The sequence below is a fragment of the Leptonotus elevatus genome, chromosome 9 (assembly GCF_054856555.1).
Source record: "Leptonotus elevatus isolate MCC_2025b chromosome 9, RoL_Lele_1.0, whole genome shotgun sequence".
In the NCBI taxonomy this organism is placed as follows: Eukaryota; Metazoa; Chordata; class Actinopteri; order Syngnathiformes; family Syngnathidae; genus Leptonotus; species Leptonotus elevatus.
In genome coordinates, this window is record NC_141247.1 from 11,310,083 (window position 1) to 11,329,231 (window position 19,149).

Below are 19,149 nucleotides of genomic sequence, written 5' to 3' on the forward strand. Positions count from 1 at the left end.
TGCAGCGAGGAAATCTCAGCAGATGGCGAACACTTTCTAAGGGCATTTCAGGCCTCTTCTCTTCTAACGCTTGTTAGCACGTCGACACGCTTGAGTGAATATTACGCGATGCGTGCAGCGCATTGGGCTTAAAAGAGGCTCACAGTAAGCTAATTACCGTCTCCAGTGTGGGTTTGGCTGCGACGTCGCCATAGCAACCCAGCCGGAGCTATCAGAGATGCGCAGATGTAAATATAGGCGTCAACTTTTCAACCCGAGTGTTTTCATTATTAATATTTGAAATAGAGGAAAGTGTGTGTTTGTGTGGACGCTCGGTTAAAAGGCGATAAAAGATTGAAGTAGGATTTACGCTGCCATGGAAACAAGACCAACTGACAGACATACGCTTGTGAGACACTTCATTAGGGATGCCTGCAAAGATTTAAAGTCTTTGACATATTTATTGTTATAGGAAATAATGAGAATAAAAATACAATGAACTCTACAACTGCTCTGTTATTTCCTATTGATGCCACAAGAAGGTGGCAAGGGACTACTTTTGTCTTAATCAACCTTTTTGGCAAGCTTCAGCACAAAGATGCCACCAGATGGCAACAAAGTGAGTCGGTGAGTTTGAGAGTCAGTGAATGGATAGATTGATAATGGTGGATAGCCCCGCTCCACAAAAAATGTATTAAAATGTGCAAATGCCGAGCAGCGAATATGCTAAAATGCTTACAAGTGACCCCCATATCAGCTGTTTGAACCCTAAATATTCTGTTTAAAAAAACAAAAAAGCCAAGTTCATCCTTTTGATGCTTGCTGTCTGTCTTCACTTGTTTGGATCTATATAGTTTTAAGCTATACGCTAATATATATATATTGATTAAAACACACGAATTCACCCGTGAAAGTGCAGTGAACAAGATCAAAAAAAAGATGTACCGGGTGGATGTTTTATTAACAGGCTGCAGTGACTGACTTCAGTCATCCTCATCTATGTTGCCATCTAGTGGTGATTGTAACGCAAACATGATGACATCATGTCTGCGGCGAGTGATACAGCGTCATCGTATATGTACGTACTGTATGCGGAAATGTCGCTTAGCAAGTGAAACAACAAATAACTTTTTTAAATGTCTTGTGTACAAATAGTTGTCTCAACCATCAAGTGTAAAAAAAAAAAACAAGTCTCTAGTTAGCCATTCTGACTTGTGCCAAGCTGTTACATCCATCCATTTTATTAACCGCTTGTCCTCACAAAAGTCGCGGGGGGTGCTGGAGCCTATCCCAGCTGGCTTCGGGCAGTAGGCGTGATACACCCTGAACTGGTTGCCAGCCAATCGCAGCCTGGTTGTTACACTTTTGGATAATTTACTTATTAACCCTGCCCCCACAACGAGTTTCTCCACCCAGGACTTGGCAGCCAGGCTGAGCAAAGATCAACTGCTTTCAGTTGACACTATCTGAAACACTATGTCGAAAAACACATACAGTGCAAGTGCAGTGTACGAACTAAAATGTTTATACTGTACAGCGGTGCCTTGAGATTAGTTTGTGTTCCTTGGCCATGCATGCACGTAACTGAAAACACTCATCTCAAATCCTCTTTCCCCATTGAAATGAATGGGAATGTCATTAATCCATTCCAGCCACCACTCCAAAAACATTTTGCAATGCATTTTTATTAATGAGAATTTTTTTTTAAATAAAAACGTACAGTAATGACATAATAGAATTACAAGGATGAGGAAGTTTGTCATTTTCTCATTTAATTATTTCACACCTTGGCCACATGGGGGCAATGTAAAGGCCAAATCATATTGCACTTTTCCGCCTCATATTGTAGCATGGCGTGTCCTGCCTAACTCAAGACTGATTCATAATAACACAAAGTAGCAGGAAGTCTCCTACCTTGAACTCAAATGGTGTTCGGTCATTCTTTGCAGAGGATAAAGAATACAGTATGTCTGTATGTACTAGGTAGCATATTTTCTGTCATGTTCATATATTAATTGTTATATTGTATAACACAGCCATATACAATCATTGCCTATGTTATTATTAACCTTGAGGTAGAGGACTGGTTTAGCTACATGGTTCTTGTAAACGCACGTTACTTTGTCTTTTGTTTAATTTGACAGTAACTTAAACTGAGAGTGGCAATAAACAACTTGAAGCTGAAATATTTGATCTGACACTATGACCCTACAATGCTCGTATATCAAGTGTATGCTCGCAAGTCAAAGCAAAAGGAATCGCCCTAATGATGGCTCGTATTTGGAAACAAACAAAATCAGTCATTTCAAGGCACCACTGACCCCCCCCCCCCCCATTTTGTAAAATCAGGGTGAGGAGGTAATATTTATGTATCCCAACCCTACATGTGCTACATGCTTGAATCTGCCCTACTTGACAGGTGTACTGTAATTTATGTCAATGAAGTGCTGTCTCAACCAGGGAAAATACAATCCATGCTGTCTTTCTAGTGCTTCGTGTAAAACAGGTTAATTTCAACAAGGTGTGTAAAGTGTTCTCTAATTAGAGATCCTTGGGTGTACTTTGACAAGAGTTTGTCGCAGCCAATTTACGTCAAGACACTCGAGAACTCTTTTGAATTATGATGGAGAGAAAAAGAACACCGTTTGCTTTAACATCTTTGCGCAAGTCTTCTCGCAGGCTGGTTCACTTTGATGGTCTTGTACGAGACAACAGCACCACTCAGTGGGGACTGGAGGCACAGCTCTAGAAAAGCACAAGACAAGAAGTGGTTAGAGGCAGACTTAAAGGTATTAACGCTCAGATGAAAATTTAAATAAAAGGTTTTGTTCCTCTCATTAATAAAAGGTCCTAGTGGTCATTTAAAAATAATTCAGTCCTTACAAATGCTGAAGAGATTTAGGTAGTTTGTGGTAAACCCTGCTTTAACAGTATATTGACGATAAAATTGACCTGTAAATAAAATAAAATATCAAGATTGTTTTGTGATAACATTTTACACAGGCTGTTTCTAATAATAGCTCGCCAGTCATGGCACATTGTGATTTCCTTGTAACCTTGTAGAAGTGATCCATTTCAAAATGTGAATTATTATTTATTTATTTTTTCTAAAGAATAATGCTTTTGGAGATGTGAGGATTCCGCCCGGAAAGCAACAATATAGAACAAAACACGTCTCATTCCCTTAAAAAAAAAAAAAAATATATATATATATATATATATATATATATATATATATATATATATATATATATATATATATATATAAAATAAATGAGTCAATTTCACTTTTGAAATAATGGAAGGCGTGATCTTTATGTTACCTGCAAAACGTTGTTATTCTTCTATTTTATGTGTTTATTTTATATTATACATGTAATATTACCACAGTATAGCAGCCTACTTTATATAGTACTGTACTTTTACCAGTCTATTATGAATTATGGTATGTTTTGTAATATGTTTATCTTTTTTAATTTTAGTAACAGAAGTGCACTAAATCAGCCTCACCAGACAAGTGCTTTTCATCTTGACTCCCACTCGTCTGTTTGGGTCTTGACTTGACCTGGTTCGAGTGCCCTGTTGATGAAGAAAATATTCAATCATTAAGGAGACGTTCTATCATTAAATCCTTCACTCGACACAAAATGGCATCCCGGTGGTCTCACCGCAGTCTGTCGCCGTCCTATCGATCTTATCCTGCAAGTGCTTGCCGATGATGGTTTCGGCCCTCCTCTCGTTGGAGAGGATGTCAGGCAGGGCCAGGACCTCGGTCTTTCGCAGGTTACTCTTGACGGCTGTGGTGGCCGTGGCGCGTGCCGCCGGAGGGAGGAGCTGCTGGTACTTCTGATCAGAGAAATCCAACTCTGGGCTTTGAGCTGTTCGAGGCCTGAATGGTTGATTTTGATCATTAAGTGGCTTTATTATGAAAAAAAAAAATACTCATTCACTGCCATTGACGGCTATAGACGTCAAAAATTCATTTGAACTATTTCTATTTGTTTAACTTTTTTTTCCACTTTTGTTAACAAGAGTATGGAAACCTAGATTTTTTGTTATTGTACATTTAGAACAGATATCAAATTTGTGATTAATCATGAGTTTACTAGTAAAGTCATGCGATTAATTACAATTGAAAATTGTAATCGCCTGACGCCCCTAATTTTTAATAATCTTTTCTTTTTTTAAATCGCGTCAAGGGATTATTTTTTTAAATTGTAATTAATTGCATGACTTCGCGATTAATCACAAATTTTATATCTGTTCCAAATGTCCAATATATTTTTTCTAGGCTTTCAAACTCTTGTTAACAAAAGTGGGGGAAAAAAATTTAACTAATAGAAATGGTTCAAATTATTTTTTTATGTCTATAGCCATCAATGGCAGTGAATGAGTTAATGGCCTGTAAACAACAATATCTGGAGTGCCTACCCACCCATCAAGTGGAAAAATAAATAATCAAGTAAATATTTTTTGAGTGGCTTTGTCACCTGTGCTTGGTCAGGACAGAGTACACCTGCTGCACCAGCAACTCAGCTGCTCCCGGTTTACAGTGCATGGTCCCATAAACTAGCTTCTCAGTCAGGTGCAGACGTAACTTTTGCAGCGTCTGTCGGCACAGAGACACTCTGATTGGTCCATTTGAAATTAGAGTGATAACATCACACACATATATAGGACCTTAATGGCATTCGCTCCCTTCATAAAGGGACCACAGTCAACTGAAAACAAAATTAAACACGTTACAAAAATAATTGCAATTCAATTATGCTTGTATCTGGTTATTTTTAAACATTTTTTCTTGCTCTTACCCGGCGTATCTTGTTCCAGTTGTCCTGCTTGGCAGAGAACGATGCTCCCTTGCTGTAGGAATGCATTTCAAAATCCCTGGGATAATAACGGCAAAACATCTCGGCCACATGGTAGCCACTGCAAAAGTCTCTGGGGAGAAAAAGACCATGCACAATAGTTTCAAATCTTGACAACGGTAGAGCGATTAATTGATTTGATCAGTATTTGATAAGTATTTGCTAGGACGAAGTAGTTCAAGACAGTTCAAGTTAAAAAAAACAACAACATTTTAACAATATAGGTACACATTTCTGAATTGAGTGTGTCTGTGACGGAAATATTTATTGTAAAACACGTAAAATAATACAAGTATTAGTAAATACTAGTGCTGCTACTAATAATGACATTTGCATTTTGTATAATGTAATAGAAAATGCCATGACGACACATTTACTTGCATACGTTCATTGGCTGCATAACACGTAAAAAAAAATATTATAGTAAATACTACTGCTACTACTAATAATGACATTTGTAATATTTATATATTTCAAAACGCCATGACGACTTATTTACCTGCGTACGTTCATTGGCTGGACTGTCAGTTCGAGGCTTTGCAACCATCTTGTAACGTCCCTCGGCAGCGCCGTCATAGTTTTTTGTTTTTGTTTTTCCCCCCGCCCTCCTTCTCGGCCTTCCAGCCAAACACCGCGCAAATCGAAAAGAGCGGTCCCTGTTCCCAGCTCGTCGTCTTCGTCCTGCCTTTGTCACACGGGGGTGGCTTTGGCTAAAGCTAAAAGCTAGCCAGGGTGACGTAGCAGGCTTTCGATGTGTAGCGTATATCTCCATGGCAACATTGCTTCTTTCTCTTGTTTCCCGGCTGGAAGCGTAACAAAGGCTGCGGTGGCACTTTTCTGCCGACTGGTGGACAAAGTTGGAACTACATTATACCCCGATCGATTTAGCTGAATTTCCCCATCTCAAAGGAGAAATAATATAAAATAAAGCATTTTATTGAGTATTTGATAGTTTACAATGCAGAAAATATATATAATGATGTACAATAACATGTTTATAAAGTGCATTTTCTTATAAATATTTCAATCAATGTATCCACCCTCAATCCATATGAATATTCCTAAAGTAGGATGAGTATGGTACTGGCTCGTTCCCAGACATGTTTTGGGAAACAGGCAGCTCACAAAAGATTTACTTGGGTGAGCAGGCACTCCAGAGACTCGACTATTTGTATTACAGGCTATTAAAAAGTCATTTTTGCCTGCAGACAGGCATTGTCACTGGTACTGCAGGAAGTTCCTGATCCGACCCGGCAAGGGCAAATGACAAATCAGGTGCAGTCGGTCCCTGCCGACGCACGTCCTGATGCACTGGCGGCACAGCTGAGTCAGCAGTCGCGGCATAGCTACAAAGGGGGGGACACAAATCTTTAAGTAAGGCGTTTAATTAATAAACAAGATAAGTAGGACGTCACCTTCATAGAGGAGCAGGAAGCCTTCTGTCAAGCTGGTGGGCGGGGCCACTTCCACTGGTCGCCGACACTCACCGTCCCGGGCGTTGATGTCGGCACCAAAGTCGAGCAGCAGCTTCACCATCGCCGTGCAGTCTTTCTCTGCCGCTGCATGCAAAGGAGAGTCCAGGGATTTGCCTTTTTGGACGTTAGCGCCTGAAAAGAAAACACAGAACATGCTGAATACATTCAGCAAAAAAACCCCACTCAAGATGCTTATAAATGCATATAGTCATCGTTTCAACTGTAATATACTTAAAATTATGATCCCAAAGCAGTTAAATATAATTTCGATGGGATATATAGATGAGTTGGGTTTTTTAAGAAACGGCTGAGGATAGATTTAAAAAAAACCCACTAATAATTGAATTTGTGATTAGCAAACAGCAGATATGCAGTCGCTGACTGGATTTGAAATTTCTAGTAATGTCTCGAGGCCATTTTCTGTCATCCTCGAGACAATTGCCCTGGTAAATATCACCAATGTATGACATTTAAACACGTCCAATGTTCACCTTTACCACAGGTAAATGCTACTCATTGACAGTCCAAAAGACTGATTTGATGCATTTTGGACCTTTTTGACAAGAAGGCCAAATCACAGATTTAAAAGGAATAATATCCTGGCATTGTAAAAAACAATGATGCATACTGGGAAATTAGATGCAGTAAACTAGCATTTGTAAATAGATGAGTTGATTCACTTAGTAGATACATGATTTTGCACCTTTTTTTTGCCAAGGTAAAATTACGGCAGGAAAAGGAATAATGTCAGGCCTTGATGCATTCATGAATGCTAGGAAATCATACCAATAGTGTTTGTTTTGTCTGTGAATTAACAAATTGACATAGTGGATCCAAAATAATGGACCTTTTAGGCAGGAACAGCAAAGATGAAATTGTGAACAGAAAGCAATCATGTCATGGCATCATTCCAAAAAAACAAAAAAAATAAAATAAAAAACGCTACATACCTTCCCTGAGGAGCTTCCTGGCACATTCCAGCTCCTGGCAGACGCAGGCGGTGTAGAGCGGTGTTCCCAAGTGAGGGATGTCCATGTCCACATCTGCACCCCACGTCAGCAGAACCTCCACACAACCGCAATGACCTTGATGGCGGACGAGTGGGGAATTCAAACTTGTTTTCTTAAAAATATATCACGTTTTTATATTGAACACAAAAAAAAATCTCTATAATTTATCAGGATTTTTTTTTCTAGAAAATGTTTTTTTTCTCTCAATTACCATTACCATATCAAATTTTTGTAATTAAAAAATTGCTACTTTTCTCTCACAAATAGCCTTTTTTTTCAGAAAAAATCCAGAAGACAGAATTTATATAATAAATATAAAAAAAATTCTAGAAAATATTCTGTAACAAAAAAAACCTCCTTTAATCCAAAATATACAACTTTTTAAATCCAAATATCAGAACCCCCCCTTTAAGACTTTTAAGTTAACAACCTTCTTTCAAGAAAACTCCTGACTTTTTTTCCTCGAAGAATTCAGATTCGTTTTCCCTTTTTTTTCCTTCTCAAAAAAGGTTCTTTTAATTTTCTAAGTTTAAAAAAAACAACAACTGAAAATACCAGACTTTTTCCCTTGATCGTGAACCTGATCTTGAAACTTTTTTGGTCAAAAATATTCTATGAATTTTCTCTCAAAAATATCCAATTTGTACTCTAGAAAATATTAGACTTATTTTTTGGGGGCAAAAATATAAAATTTTAAAAAAATTTAAACCGTTTACTTGAAATATAATGATCTTGAACTTTTTCTCGAAATGTTTTTTTTGTGTTGTGTTTTTCCTGGGAAATGGTGAGCAAAGTGTACTGACCTCTGCTGGTGGCCTCATGGATGGGTGACGGCTGGTGCGCGAGGCCCTGCGCTCTGGCACCATTTTCCAGCAGCACTTCAGTGCAAGCCGCGCTGCCGACTGCACAGGCGTTCAACAGCGGCGTGGCGCCGTCCACCGTCGAGGCATTGACCTGCGAGCAGCCCTGTTGTTACTGTTGACAAAGTAGTTGACGTCATCGTTTTTGTTTGTTTTTTAAAGTCACAGACGTCGGCGCCGGCGTCGACGAGGGCTCTGGCGCAGGCCGCGTGATCTCCCAGGCAGGCTTCGTGGAGAGGAGTCACGTGGTCCATGGTCACGCTGTTCACGTTGTGACCCTGACACAAAAACAGACACAAACACCCACAGTTCAGTGGTTTGTAACTTTTGAGCATAAAAAAGTCTACACACCCTTGTTCAAGTTCCAGATTTTGTGACAAAGAAACAACTGTAAAAAAAAACAAAAGAAATTGCTTCAGGCAAGTCAAAAATGATCAACTGAATTGCGTGGTTGCGCAAGTTTGTACACCCTCTTCCAACTGCGGATCTGGCTCTGTTCAGAAACCAATCACATTCAAGCTCATGTTAAATGGGAGCACCACAGACCCGTCACCATGTTTTTTTTAGTGCCTCTGATTAAACCCAAATGAAGTTAAGATGTTCCAGTAGGCTTTTCCCGTATATCCACTTTACTGTACTGTATCTTGAAATTGCAATGATCTTGTCTTAATTTACTCACTTCACTAGGTGGATATTTAGCCCCAAATATATAATACTTTTTTTTTTAAACATTCTTTTTCTTCTAGGAAATGAATAGGTTTTTTTTGTATATTTGTTTTTTTGTTCAAGTATTTACAACTTTTTCTTAAATGTTATTAAACTATTATTAAACAATTGAGTTAATTTAAAATGTAATGAGAAATAATACTTTTGATAAAAATTATATTTTACTTTTTTTTTTGAAAATATAGAATTGTTTTTCTCAATTTCAATTTGCTCAAGAATGTATAGCCAATTTTACTTAAATGTAATACTTTTGTAAAAGAGAAAACACAAGACATTTTGTTCTTAAAATATACAGCATTAAAATATGTATTCAGTTTTTTTCCTCGAACACAATACTTTTTGCTAAAAAAGTATGATTTTATTCATAAAAAATATACAGTACATCTAAAAAACATAACATTTTAAAATATAGCCTAATGTGTTCCAAGGAAATGTGCATATTTTCTCCCTAAATTATTGCCAGCTATTTTTCCTCAAATGTAATTAAATTCTAATTCAATTATTTAAACAAATAACATTTAAAAAATTATATTACTGATTTTCTTTAAAATATTCAAGACTTCTGAAAAATATACAACTTATTTCTTATCAATAAGTTATCCTTTCTTTCTTGAGAAAGAGACATAAAAAAAAAAAACATGACTTTTTCTTGAAAAAATTGCTTCTCAAATCTAACATTTCTTTAAAAATTTGATTTGTTTTAAAAATACAAATAAAAAGAAGAAGAATTGCCCAAAGCAAAACTATTTTCTGGATTTGTAACATGTATTGAGCTACACATTACCTGTGGGTTAACTTTGTTTTTGTGATTTTACAGGTGGGTGATTTAAAGTTTTTTGAGCTGGCCCACTTTAATCCTGAGCTGCTCAATTGAAAAGGTTCAACCTTGGTCCATGCAAAACACCTTTCATAGTTGATTGCTTTATGACAGAGGTGGGCAATCTCGGTCGCCGAGGGCCGGAGTCCTGCAGGTTTGGGAGATTTCTCACTTCCAACACAAGCTGATTCCAATCAACAGGATCGTTATCAGGCTTATGCAGAGCTTGCTGATGAGCTGATCAAATATCAGCTGTGTTGGAGAAGGGCAACATGCAAAACCTGCAGGACTCCGGCCCTCCATGCCCACCTCTGCTTTATGAGCATGAGTACATTTGGAGTAGTCTTGCATAAAAATAAACATGAAGGAGCAATTAAATCGCCTTTCACCTGTACAATGAGGGTCCTGAGGGCGAGGAGGCGACCCTGACTGGCGGCATCGTGGAGCGGCGAGCGGTCCGTCCAGGATCCTGTGGGCGGCAAAGATGCGTTTGTTCATTAGAGCGTGGGTCCGCTCCCTCAATGATTCATTAGTCAGCTGTGAACGCTCCCGCTGAGAGTGCTTTACATCATGCGAGCTGTTTACTACACCCGCTAATCACGCTACGCTACATCGCACAGGTAATAGCGCTAAAGAAAGATAACAAGGTTAATGGTAAAGGTGAGTGCAGGCATTTGTATACAATTGAAGGTGTTCACTACACGCAATATGCAATTACGCTTCATTTATTTAGAAAATAATCAAGCATAAGTAATACAAACGTCAACATGCCTGCATGCACTCAGTGGACACTTTATTGGGTACACCTGATGACTGATGCATTAACAGAGAGACAGAAAATGGATGCTGACATTTAGAAAGGCCACATTATTCAGACAGATCTTCAATTGGATCTCACAACTTGTCTTTTCTCACAAGTTTTAATACAACTTTTTTGAATTTGAAATGTATTAAAAAAAACATTTTTATTGACTGTAAGCCTTTAAAACTTTTTTCTTAAAAGGCCTTTTCTCTTTTAAACATAAAACTTTTCTGAATTTAAAATTTGTGATACTAAATTACTAATAATTTATTTGATCTGAAAATATACTTTTCATTAAATACTGTATTTTTTTTCAGTAGATTAAAATATTAATCGTATGGCTTTAATAATTAAATCACGATTAATCACACACATTTTTATATCTGCTCTAAATGAAAATGTGACTTTTTCCTAACACATATAGAACTTTTTTTCCTTGAAAATATGTGACGTGACGCGCTCATGTCTTTCTGAGAATGTTGTTATGATTTTGCCTTTGAGTGGGGGGGGTCGTCACTGCCCGTGCTGAAAATAGAAACTAGGGCAGTGTGTATATGTGTGTGCGTGTGTGTGTTGAATGTGTCCTATTACTATATGAGAGCAAAGAAGCTGCCAGCCTTGCAGTGTCTTGCCATAGTAATTGATGTACAGTTGACATTAAGATGATTAGAGCACAGTTTGGGATCATTCATCATCTCTTAATGAGAATATAATGAAAATGAGTGTAATGTCAAATGAAATAGAATGAGTCTGGTTAGCACAGTGGCTTAGTAGCCACCTTGCCCCCGTGTGGAGATGGTTCTCCAATTCAAAGGTGTCCGGTGTTCACTCACCGCGTTGCTGGGCGTAGTCATAAAACTCGGCGGATATCCTGGCCGCCTCCTTGCGGTTGCCGCGGACGATGTAAAAGTAGGTGAGCAGGTTGAGGGAGATCTTGACGAAGAGCTTGAAGCAGAACAGCGCCAAGATACTGAGGTAGACGTTGGACAACCGCGCCGCGAAGGGCTTGCTGTCTCCCGTGGCGGCGCTGCCGGCCAGCTGCTGCGCTGCGTCGGACATTTCCTCGGCTTCTGTGACGGTGAAGGCGGGACGCGCCGACTGAGGGGGAGTAAAAAAAAAACAGACTGGAAAAATTTCTGCAGCTGTTGCTGGGACAGTGCGACTACAGCGGTGTTATTGTAGCGAGGGAGTCACGGCGGGGGATTGGCAATAGAACTTTGTGTGCTATTAATAATGATGGATCATAAATAACAACAATACAACACACCCTTAAAACTGTTGGATGAACTTTGAAATTCCCCTGTTGGGTTGGCCCCCGTTGGGTCAGGTTTACTAAACACTGGACTACATTTTTAGACCATCATTTGGGTAAGAGATGCCAAGCCCACAACATAAAAGAAAAATCACTCAACTAATGTTGTTGGGTTTGAGTTTGATCAACAACTTTGGGACGCAAGTTCGGAATTCACAATAGTGTGGGAGAATGAGATAAATAACTTGTATTTGAACCTGGGAGGAATTAATGATGCTCTGTCTAGATTTTAGCCACCACTCGATAAAACTATCATCTCTCCCACACAAACAGGATGTCAACGCCATGAGGGGCAAGTGGTGAATTTACCACAAGAGACACCAGTCATTCTGTACGTTGTACATTTGCTGGTGTGTAATATATAATTCATGCTAATTAGAAAATACTTCCCCAGAAGAAAAAATGTGGGCTCGCTGGAAGATGATGTTCAGACCAACGTGACATCGCAGGGCTGCCAGGAAAAAAAGAAAAAAGAAAAAGATTACTGTATTATTAAATTCAAAAATTATAATTAAGTAGATTTTAGACCACTTTTGGGGTGACATTGTATTATAAGTAGAATTTGAAGTCCATTATTCAACTGCTTAGGATTTATGCAGATAACACATCGCAGAGTGAAAGAAGATTCCGACAGTAAATAGTAGCCTACTGCATTATCTTGCATGTCATTCTAGTTTAAAAAATAACTCTTGTAATTGCAATAGAACAAGATGATGAGGGGTTCCTAATAAAGTGACTTCTGAGTGGACGTATATTTGATCCTATCATTTTAGTAATGTCTCCCCCTTGTGTTTGTTAGAAGGAATACCGCTACGTTCACTCCTTATCAAGTTTACCTTTTCGTGACGTCCCTTCTTCCTCTTTTATCCCAACTTGTCATCGTCACGGGAACTTTTCTGAAAGCAAAATGAATGTATGCTACCTGTGTATTGTTGTCATGACGACCGTTTTCGCCGTAGTCGCCCCGGTGTGCTGCCAAAACACGAGTTGGGACGAGGAAGTGAAGCACTTGAACGACGTGGCGGGTGATTTTATGCCATTTGAAGGTCGTTGCTACTTTCTTTATAAAGGTAAAGGCGAGTTTGAGAGCTTCAATCGCTGTTTTCAGGTAAGAAATGAGTACCATTCGTCATTACAGACCACGCCTTTCACGTGAAACCGGAAATAGAGAACGCAGGTGTCCGTTATGACTTTTTGATTGAAACCGTAAAAACGGTAAGAACTATGCGTTTCAAGTGTGATAACTTATTGATAAAAGCTGAAGTCCACATTTCAGCGTTTCTATGTATATAAAAATATAAGCTCAGTAGCTCACTGAGTTTGTTTGAATTTAAAAAAAGATTTTTTTAAAAATATTCATTAACTTCTTCGCGAGTTGACATACATTGCACAATGAATCACTAATAAGGCAACAAGCACTTTAATTATTTTAAAATGTGGATAAATGTTTTTTTTTTTTTCAAATGCAGAGTTTATTTTGTTCTGTTGTTTTAGGTTCAAGTCTTAAGTAATTTATGGATGAGTCAAGAGTAATGTCATGAAAAGGGAGGTGTAGTTTACTCAATTTGTATGGTACAACTTGTATGCAACACACTGAAACTTATTATTTTTGATTGAACCACAAAAACATGGCACGATTGTCAAGGAAGAAGTGGATGTCCGCAAAGATTAGAAAATGGTTGAGAAGAACGAGAGAGTGTGGATATTTTGAGACGCTGAACGATGAACTAAATACACTCACACATTTCGGTGACAGGCATGACACATTTTGTTTTCTTGGCATGGCAAATGTCCAGGCATTAAATAAGTTACCAACTTTGATGGTGCTCAATCCAAGTTGACAGGCGTATCTTTATTAAAGTTTTTTTAATTGTTGTCTTTTGCTGTTGGGACAACCCAGGATGCGCCGGAGCGTCATGCGTACCTCAACTCATTTTCTACACAACCTCAGTCTGCCAAGTATGGAATCAATCACTTCTCCTCCCTCTCGCCGGCAGAATTCCGTGGTAGGGTGAACTTGGAATACTGTTCCATTGCTGTGATGCAACTAGCATGTCTGCCAACAATTTGTGTGTTTCTACCTCGGCAACATCATCTCCCGGCGTTCAAGTGCAATTTGAAAGGGAACTGACATGATTGCTTTACATGTTTTCCATTGGCGCAGGACGTTCTCGAATGATTTGTGTTCTCTGCAGATTTGTACCTGCGAGCAATCTCCGAGCGCGCTTCGCCGTTCGTTGGAGCCAAAGCAGAGGAGCTACCGGCCAAATTTGACTGGAGGGACCGAGCAGTGGTGGCGCCGGTCCAGAATCAGCAAGCGGTAAGATCATGATGGCACACAGAGAAATGTATTTTTAGTCAAATAATCAAATCCAAATTGTTCTTTTGTTGTTTTGGGTTAAAAAAAAAGAAGAAGAGAGAAACAACTTTGGAGATATGCTTTATATTTGACAGCGAAGATATTATGTTGTAGCACACTTGCTAGTATACGGTCCAATCCAATTACTGCGACTTCAGTCTTCACAGACAAATGAGGCTCTGTTTCCTCCCATGTCATAAAACTGATCTTGCACAGTTATTCTTAAAGGGTGATGCACAGGCTCCCTCAGGTTCACCAGTTCAAGTACTCGAGGTTCGGAATCCTGCAGGTTTGAGATGTTTCTGCCCACTAGCACACCTGATTCATATAATCAGCTCATCAGCATGCCTGATAACCATCCTGCTCTTTAGTATCAGGTGTGTTGGTAGGCGGAAACATCTAAAACCTGCAGGACTCCGGACCTCACGGACCAGAATTGGTGAACCCTCCTCAGCGCTACGTGAAAGCATCACTGAATTATATTAACGGCGCGTATAGTGTTACAGTAGCTTTAACTTGCGGTATTTAAAATCCAGTACAACATGTCTGTTGCGTACAATTCAGTTGCATTTAAGTCTTAAGTACAATATTTTTAGAACAATCTGTTTTCAAACACATTTAAAACATTTTTATTACTTTATCAATACATTAGTGTTTTGACTTATATGAGCGTGATAATGGAATTCATTTAATTGGTCTTTCAAGGCACCCATATACAACTGTTTTTGATAAAGACTTGCCCCTATTACACTAATGTATTTACATTTTGCTCGTGTTGGTACTTGGAGTGCAAAGAAGGTTTTGGGTGTGGTGCTTAGTGTAACTTTGCATGTTGGAAGTGTGTGCGTGACCTGATGCTCAGCCTTTGAAATAAGTCAAATCAGTCAGCAGATGGCACCATAAAACCACCCCTGCTGGGGCAGATCTAAAAAGTCTTGGATGGTGTTTGACTTCTTTCAAGATGACTGTGTGTATATCTAATAAGAGCTGATAATGGATAATCTGATAATAGACTGCTTTTTAAGGATAAATTAGGGCAATTATATGACCAGCAGGGTGGCACCGTCTCATGCATTAAAATGAACTCTTTGTCCCGCTCTCCTTTACAAAGTCACCAAGAAGCTAATTTTGGAAATGTGGCGGGACAAGAAAAATGTATTTCTGCTGGCGAGGATGGTCATTTAGGACAGGATCTGGAGTAATACCTCCCTCAGGGGTCCGAACCTTGGCTTTTCTCGATCATTCATCTTTTGCAGTGTGGAAGCTGCTGGGCGTTTAGCGTGGTGGGCGCCATGCAAGCGGCTAATGCCATCGCAGGAGCGTCGCTGGAGGAGCTCAGCGTGCAGCAAGTCGTCGACTGCTGCTTTCAAAATGGAGGATGCAAAGGAGGCTCGCTAACCAAAGCTCTCCTCTGGTTACAGAGGGTACTTTGAACTTTTTTTCCCCCTTCTTAATTCGACCCCCGATGACAGTATGACAGTGTTGAAATGGTGACTATAATGTCAATTATATCTACACACTTTTACCTATCTTCATTGTGTTTTGATTCTTATTTATCTTTATCTCTGACCTGTTTTACCGAATACAAAAGTTGGTTGTGCATAGCCCCTATTATCCGACAACAAAATTGGGGTTAGTGAAATGATCAAGTGGCTAGCAACTCTGGGAAACCACTAGCCACTGTGGCTTTTGGTGAGCAAAAAGTTATTATCAACCCCCGTCTGAGCTACAGTACTAGAAAATGAATAGACATGTATTGAAAATTCACAAAAAGACAAGGGACATCTGCCATTTTAGTTTCAAAACGGCCATTTCGGGGTTGTCAAAAAGACACAAGAACCTAAGAACATAATTAAAAAATAGATAAGGTGGCCATGTATTGCCAATTATGTCACTAAAACACGAGAGCACATCATTAATATTTATTTAACATTATGTTATCTATGCAGTCCAGGGTGAACCTAGTGCCACAGTCTGAGTACCCCTACAAGGCCAAAAATGGAATGTGTCACTTCTTCTCCCGGCCTCAAGGGGGCGTTGCTTTGAGGAACTTCACCACTTACGATTTCAGGTAAAAATATATTTTTTTCTGCAGTGCATAGCTTAAAAATTAACATCCCTAGTAAAAATGAAAATCATGCGAAGTTCAAGGACAGAGGATGGTTCAGGACATGTCATGTTTGCTGTGTCAACACAGTTATTGATCACTCGGTAGCAGACGGGTCTTAACAAGTCACGGGTTCACAACACTTCATGTCACGTCATGTTTCAAAATATATGGTGGGGGAAAATGATTTGGATCCGACTTGTTCATTAATAGATCAATAACTATTTTATTTATTTAAATGAAAAAAGTATAAGTTATATATGTTTAGATACATGTATACATTAATTTTAGATGGTAGTTCAATAAAAATCATTCTAGTTATAATTATTTCTTATTTTTAAATATGTGTACATTTAGATTTGCATTAAAATATTTTATTTGTTTAACAGAAAAATGTTTCTTATTTTTATATCAATCTATCTGAAAAAATATGTAATTTATTTAAATGGTAAAAATATTTTTAGTAATCATTAATTGTGAACTTTTCTTAGAATGTCCGTGCTTTCCCCTGAGAATATTTCCATTAGTAATTTTCCAATAAAAGAATGATAAACAGCACATAATGTATCCCAACAATATTTTTACTAATATAGCATACATTAAATGTTGCTATATGTAAAAATTAAATGTTAATCTTTGGGTGTTAAGCCCGTCGTCCTTTCCACAGGACCGATGTTGCTTCTGCTCTTTTCACACCCCCAGCGGTCAGGAGGAGGCAATGAAGGCAGAGCTGGTAGAGAGAGGTCCACTCTCCGCCGTTGTGGACGCGGTCAGCTGGCAGGACTACTTGGGAGGAATCATTCAGCACCACTGCTCCAGTCACTGGCCCAATCACGCCGTGCTGGTGGTGGGATACGATGCCACGGGTACGCCACAAAAACGAGTTTAGCTTGGTCGTGTATCAGCATCGGCAGCAACAATGAACGTATTTTTTAAAATATTTTTTATTTAGTTTCCCCCTCCCTGAGTTGTCACCTTATTATGGCGGAGTCGTTTGTGTCACCCATGGCAAATAGGCCATAGGCGAGAGACCAGTCTGTTGGCTCTAGGGCCTTGGAATGTGACACCTCTGGGAGCGAAGGAGTCTGTGCTAGGATTATAAATTCCCATTAGATATATTTGGACTCACCTTGACACACGGCTTGGGTTCTGGAACCAGTCCCTCTCGAGAGGGTTTGCACTGTATTCCACTCTGGAGTTACCCACAGTGAGAGGCGCCGAGAAGGTGGGGACCTTGTTCTGCTGGGGGACTTTAATGCATACTTGGGTAAAGACCTGAAAGGGTGAGATAGGGGGGAATCTGAGATGTGACCCTAACCCTAAACCTTAGCCCCAAACGAATTGTGAGTGTCTGCTGGGAACATCTGGCAGGAGTCTCCTTTCAGAAAGACTTTCAAACTATTCATCAGAATCTAACCATAATATTTGAATGGTGTTTTGCAGCTTTTCTTAATTTGACTTTTACCAGCGTGAATGTTTTATTCCCAATATAGTTCAACTTGAGTTCAAAAGTACTTGTACCGCAAATCTCTTAAAGCCCTTGAATTACACAAACCAAGAAAACCTCAAAGTAGCCTGAATTTGCCGGAGAACACCATTTCAAAATCAATTTCTCTCCCAAGGCCAAACATGGCCATTAAATACAAAAGAACACATTGAAAATGCATAAACACAATCAGCTTTCCCGTGTGTATTCCACTATTGATGTTAGAAACACAATCATCTTTGCACAGTTCTTGGGGGGAACAACACAAAAACGATGTGTTCCATTTTTATTATTCAGTTGTTAGCCTCTTTGAATGTTGACAATGATGTAATTTGAAGGTGCAGTTATATCATCAGTGTTATGCAAGAGTTAAAAATGTTGTGTTTTATGAGAGGGGGTGCGCCATCTCTGTTGTGATGTCGAAGACGTTGTTTGACTTTCAAAGTTTAAAAAAGGCTGGTCTGAAAGTATCCAAAAGTCTTTGTTTTTAGCATTTTCAGCATTTTCAGCATTCACAACTTTACAGTATGTTTTTCGGATTCTTTATTATTATTTTCATCTCATTTTTTCTTTCTCATTCAATTTACACATACAACATCCAATTTTTCATCATTTCAATTTCTACTTGCTTCAAAAAATCACGGCAACCGGGACTTTATTTTTCTCATTCCACTTGCGTACAGTTTTCGCCCTAATCAAAGAATGTGGGTCCTTTCAGCTCTGCCTTTACCATTTTTTTTTTTTTAAATTTCAGATGAGAGTTTCCCAAACTTTTGACACAAACAGAATTGGCGTGACCCACCTCTCCCGCACACACTCAAATTTTGCAAGCAGACACACCAACAAATAGATTCAAATGCAACATTTTTGATACTTGCATAGAAGTTGCATTGAGTGTATGGGTGTATCCTGTGCGTGCGTGTGTTTACAAGTTATTTTCACTTTTTGTGACTAATTTGCACAAAGAGATTATGCAGTCTTATGCATCTTCACGTCAAGTTATTCTGTTTACTTTGTGAATTTAGTTGACTTGTTTTTTCTTTTCGAGGGGAAATTCCCTTCTGGATCGTGCAGAACTCCTGGGGGACCGAATGGGGAAACAGCGGTTACGTTTACGTCAAAATTGGCAGCAACATTTGCGGTGAGTAAACCATTCCTGTCGTTTTTTCCATGTTGATTAGTACAGTACATTCACATCTGCTTTTAGGATGGATTGTCTGCTTCGCATGTCGTCGAACCCTGTGGGATGGACATTAATATTCTCTTTGCCTCGTGTGTTGCCAGGCATCGCAGATTCTGTGGCGGCCGTGTTGGTTTGAAATGATGCAAATAAATTACTTTACAAGGG

The 19,149-nt window shown here is 38.9% G+C and overlaps 3 protein-coding genes across 4 annotated transcripts; 1 reads left to right on the forward strand and 2 right to left on the reverse strand.

Moving 5' to 3' along the window:
- Positions 1-1,646: 1,646 nt before the first annotated feature.
- Positions 1,647-5,640, reverse strand: spata4 (spermatogenesis associated 4). Its single transcript, XM_086084366.1, has 6 exons — positions 5,347-5,640; positions 4,791-4,920; positions 4,470-4,588; positions 3,648-3,868; positions 3,490-3,558; positions 1,647-2,724 (listed from the first exon to the last, which is right to left on the reverse strand). Exons 1-6 carry the CDS (start codon positions 5,421-5,423, stop codon positions 2,630-2,632), a joined length of 711 nt encoding a protein of 236 aa, XP_085940492.1. The 5' UTR covers positions 5,424-5,640; the 3' UTR covers positions 1,647-2,629.
- Positions 5,641-5,762: 122 nt separating this feature from the next.
- On the reverse strand, positions 5,763-12,974 carry asb5a (ankyrin repeat and SOCS box containing 5a). Its single transcript, XM_086084365.1, has 8 exons — positions 12,686-12,974; positions 11,371-12,300; positions 10,125-10,204; positions 8,363-8,470; positions 8,136-8,286; positions 7,273-7,407; positions 6,263-6,454; positions 5,763-6,193 (listed from the first exon to the last, which is right to left on the reverse strand). Exons 2-8 carry the CDS (start codon positions 11,594-11,596, stop codon positions 6,066-6,068), a joined length of 1,020 nt encoding a protein of 339 aa, XP_085940491.1. The 5' UTR covers positions 11,597-12,300; positions 12,686-12,974; the 3' UTR covers positions 5,763-6,065.
- Positions 12,686-19,149, forward strand: ctso (cathepsin O). 2 transcript variants are annotated; one of them, XM_086084363.1, is made up of 8 exons: positions 12,686-12,957; positions 13,750-13,855; positions 14,045-14,169; positions 15,465-15,632; positions 16,158-16,279; positions 17,018-17,181; positions 18,850-18,942; positions 19,009-19,149. In XM_086084363.1, the coding sequence occupies exons 1-8, from the start codon at positions 12,757-12,759 to the stop codon at positions 19,056-19,058; spliced, it is 1,029 nt and encodes a 342-aa protein (XP_085940489.1). In that variant the 5' UTR covers positions 12,686-12,756; the 3' UTR covers positions 19,059-19,149. The 2 variants fall into 2 exon arrangements, with proteins under 2 accessions (XP_085940489.1, XP_085940490.1); XM_086084364.1 differs by having other exon boundaries at positions 19,086-19,149.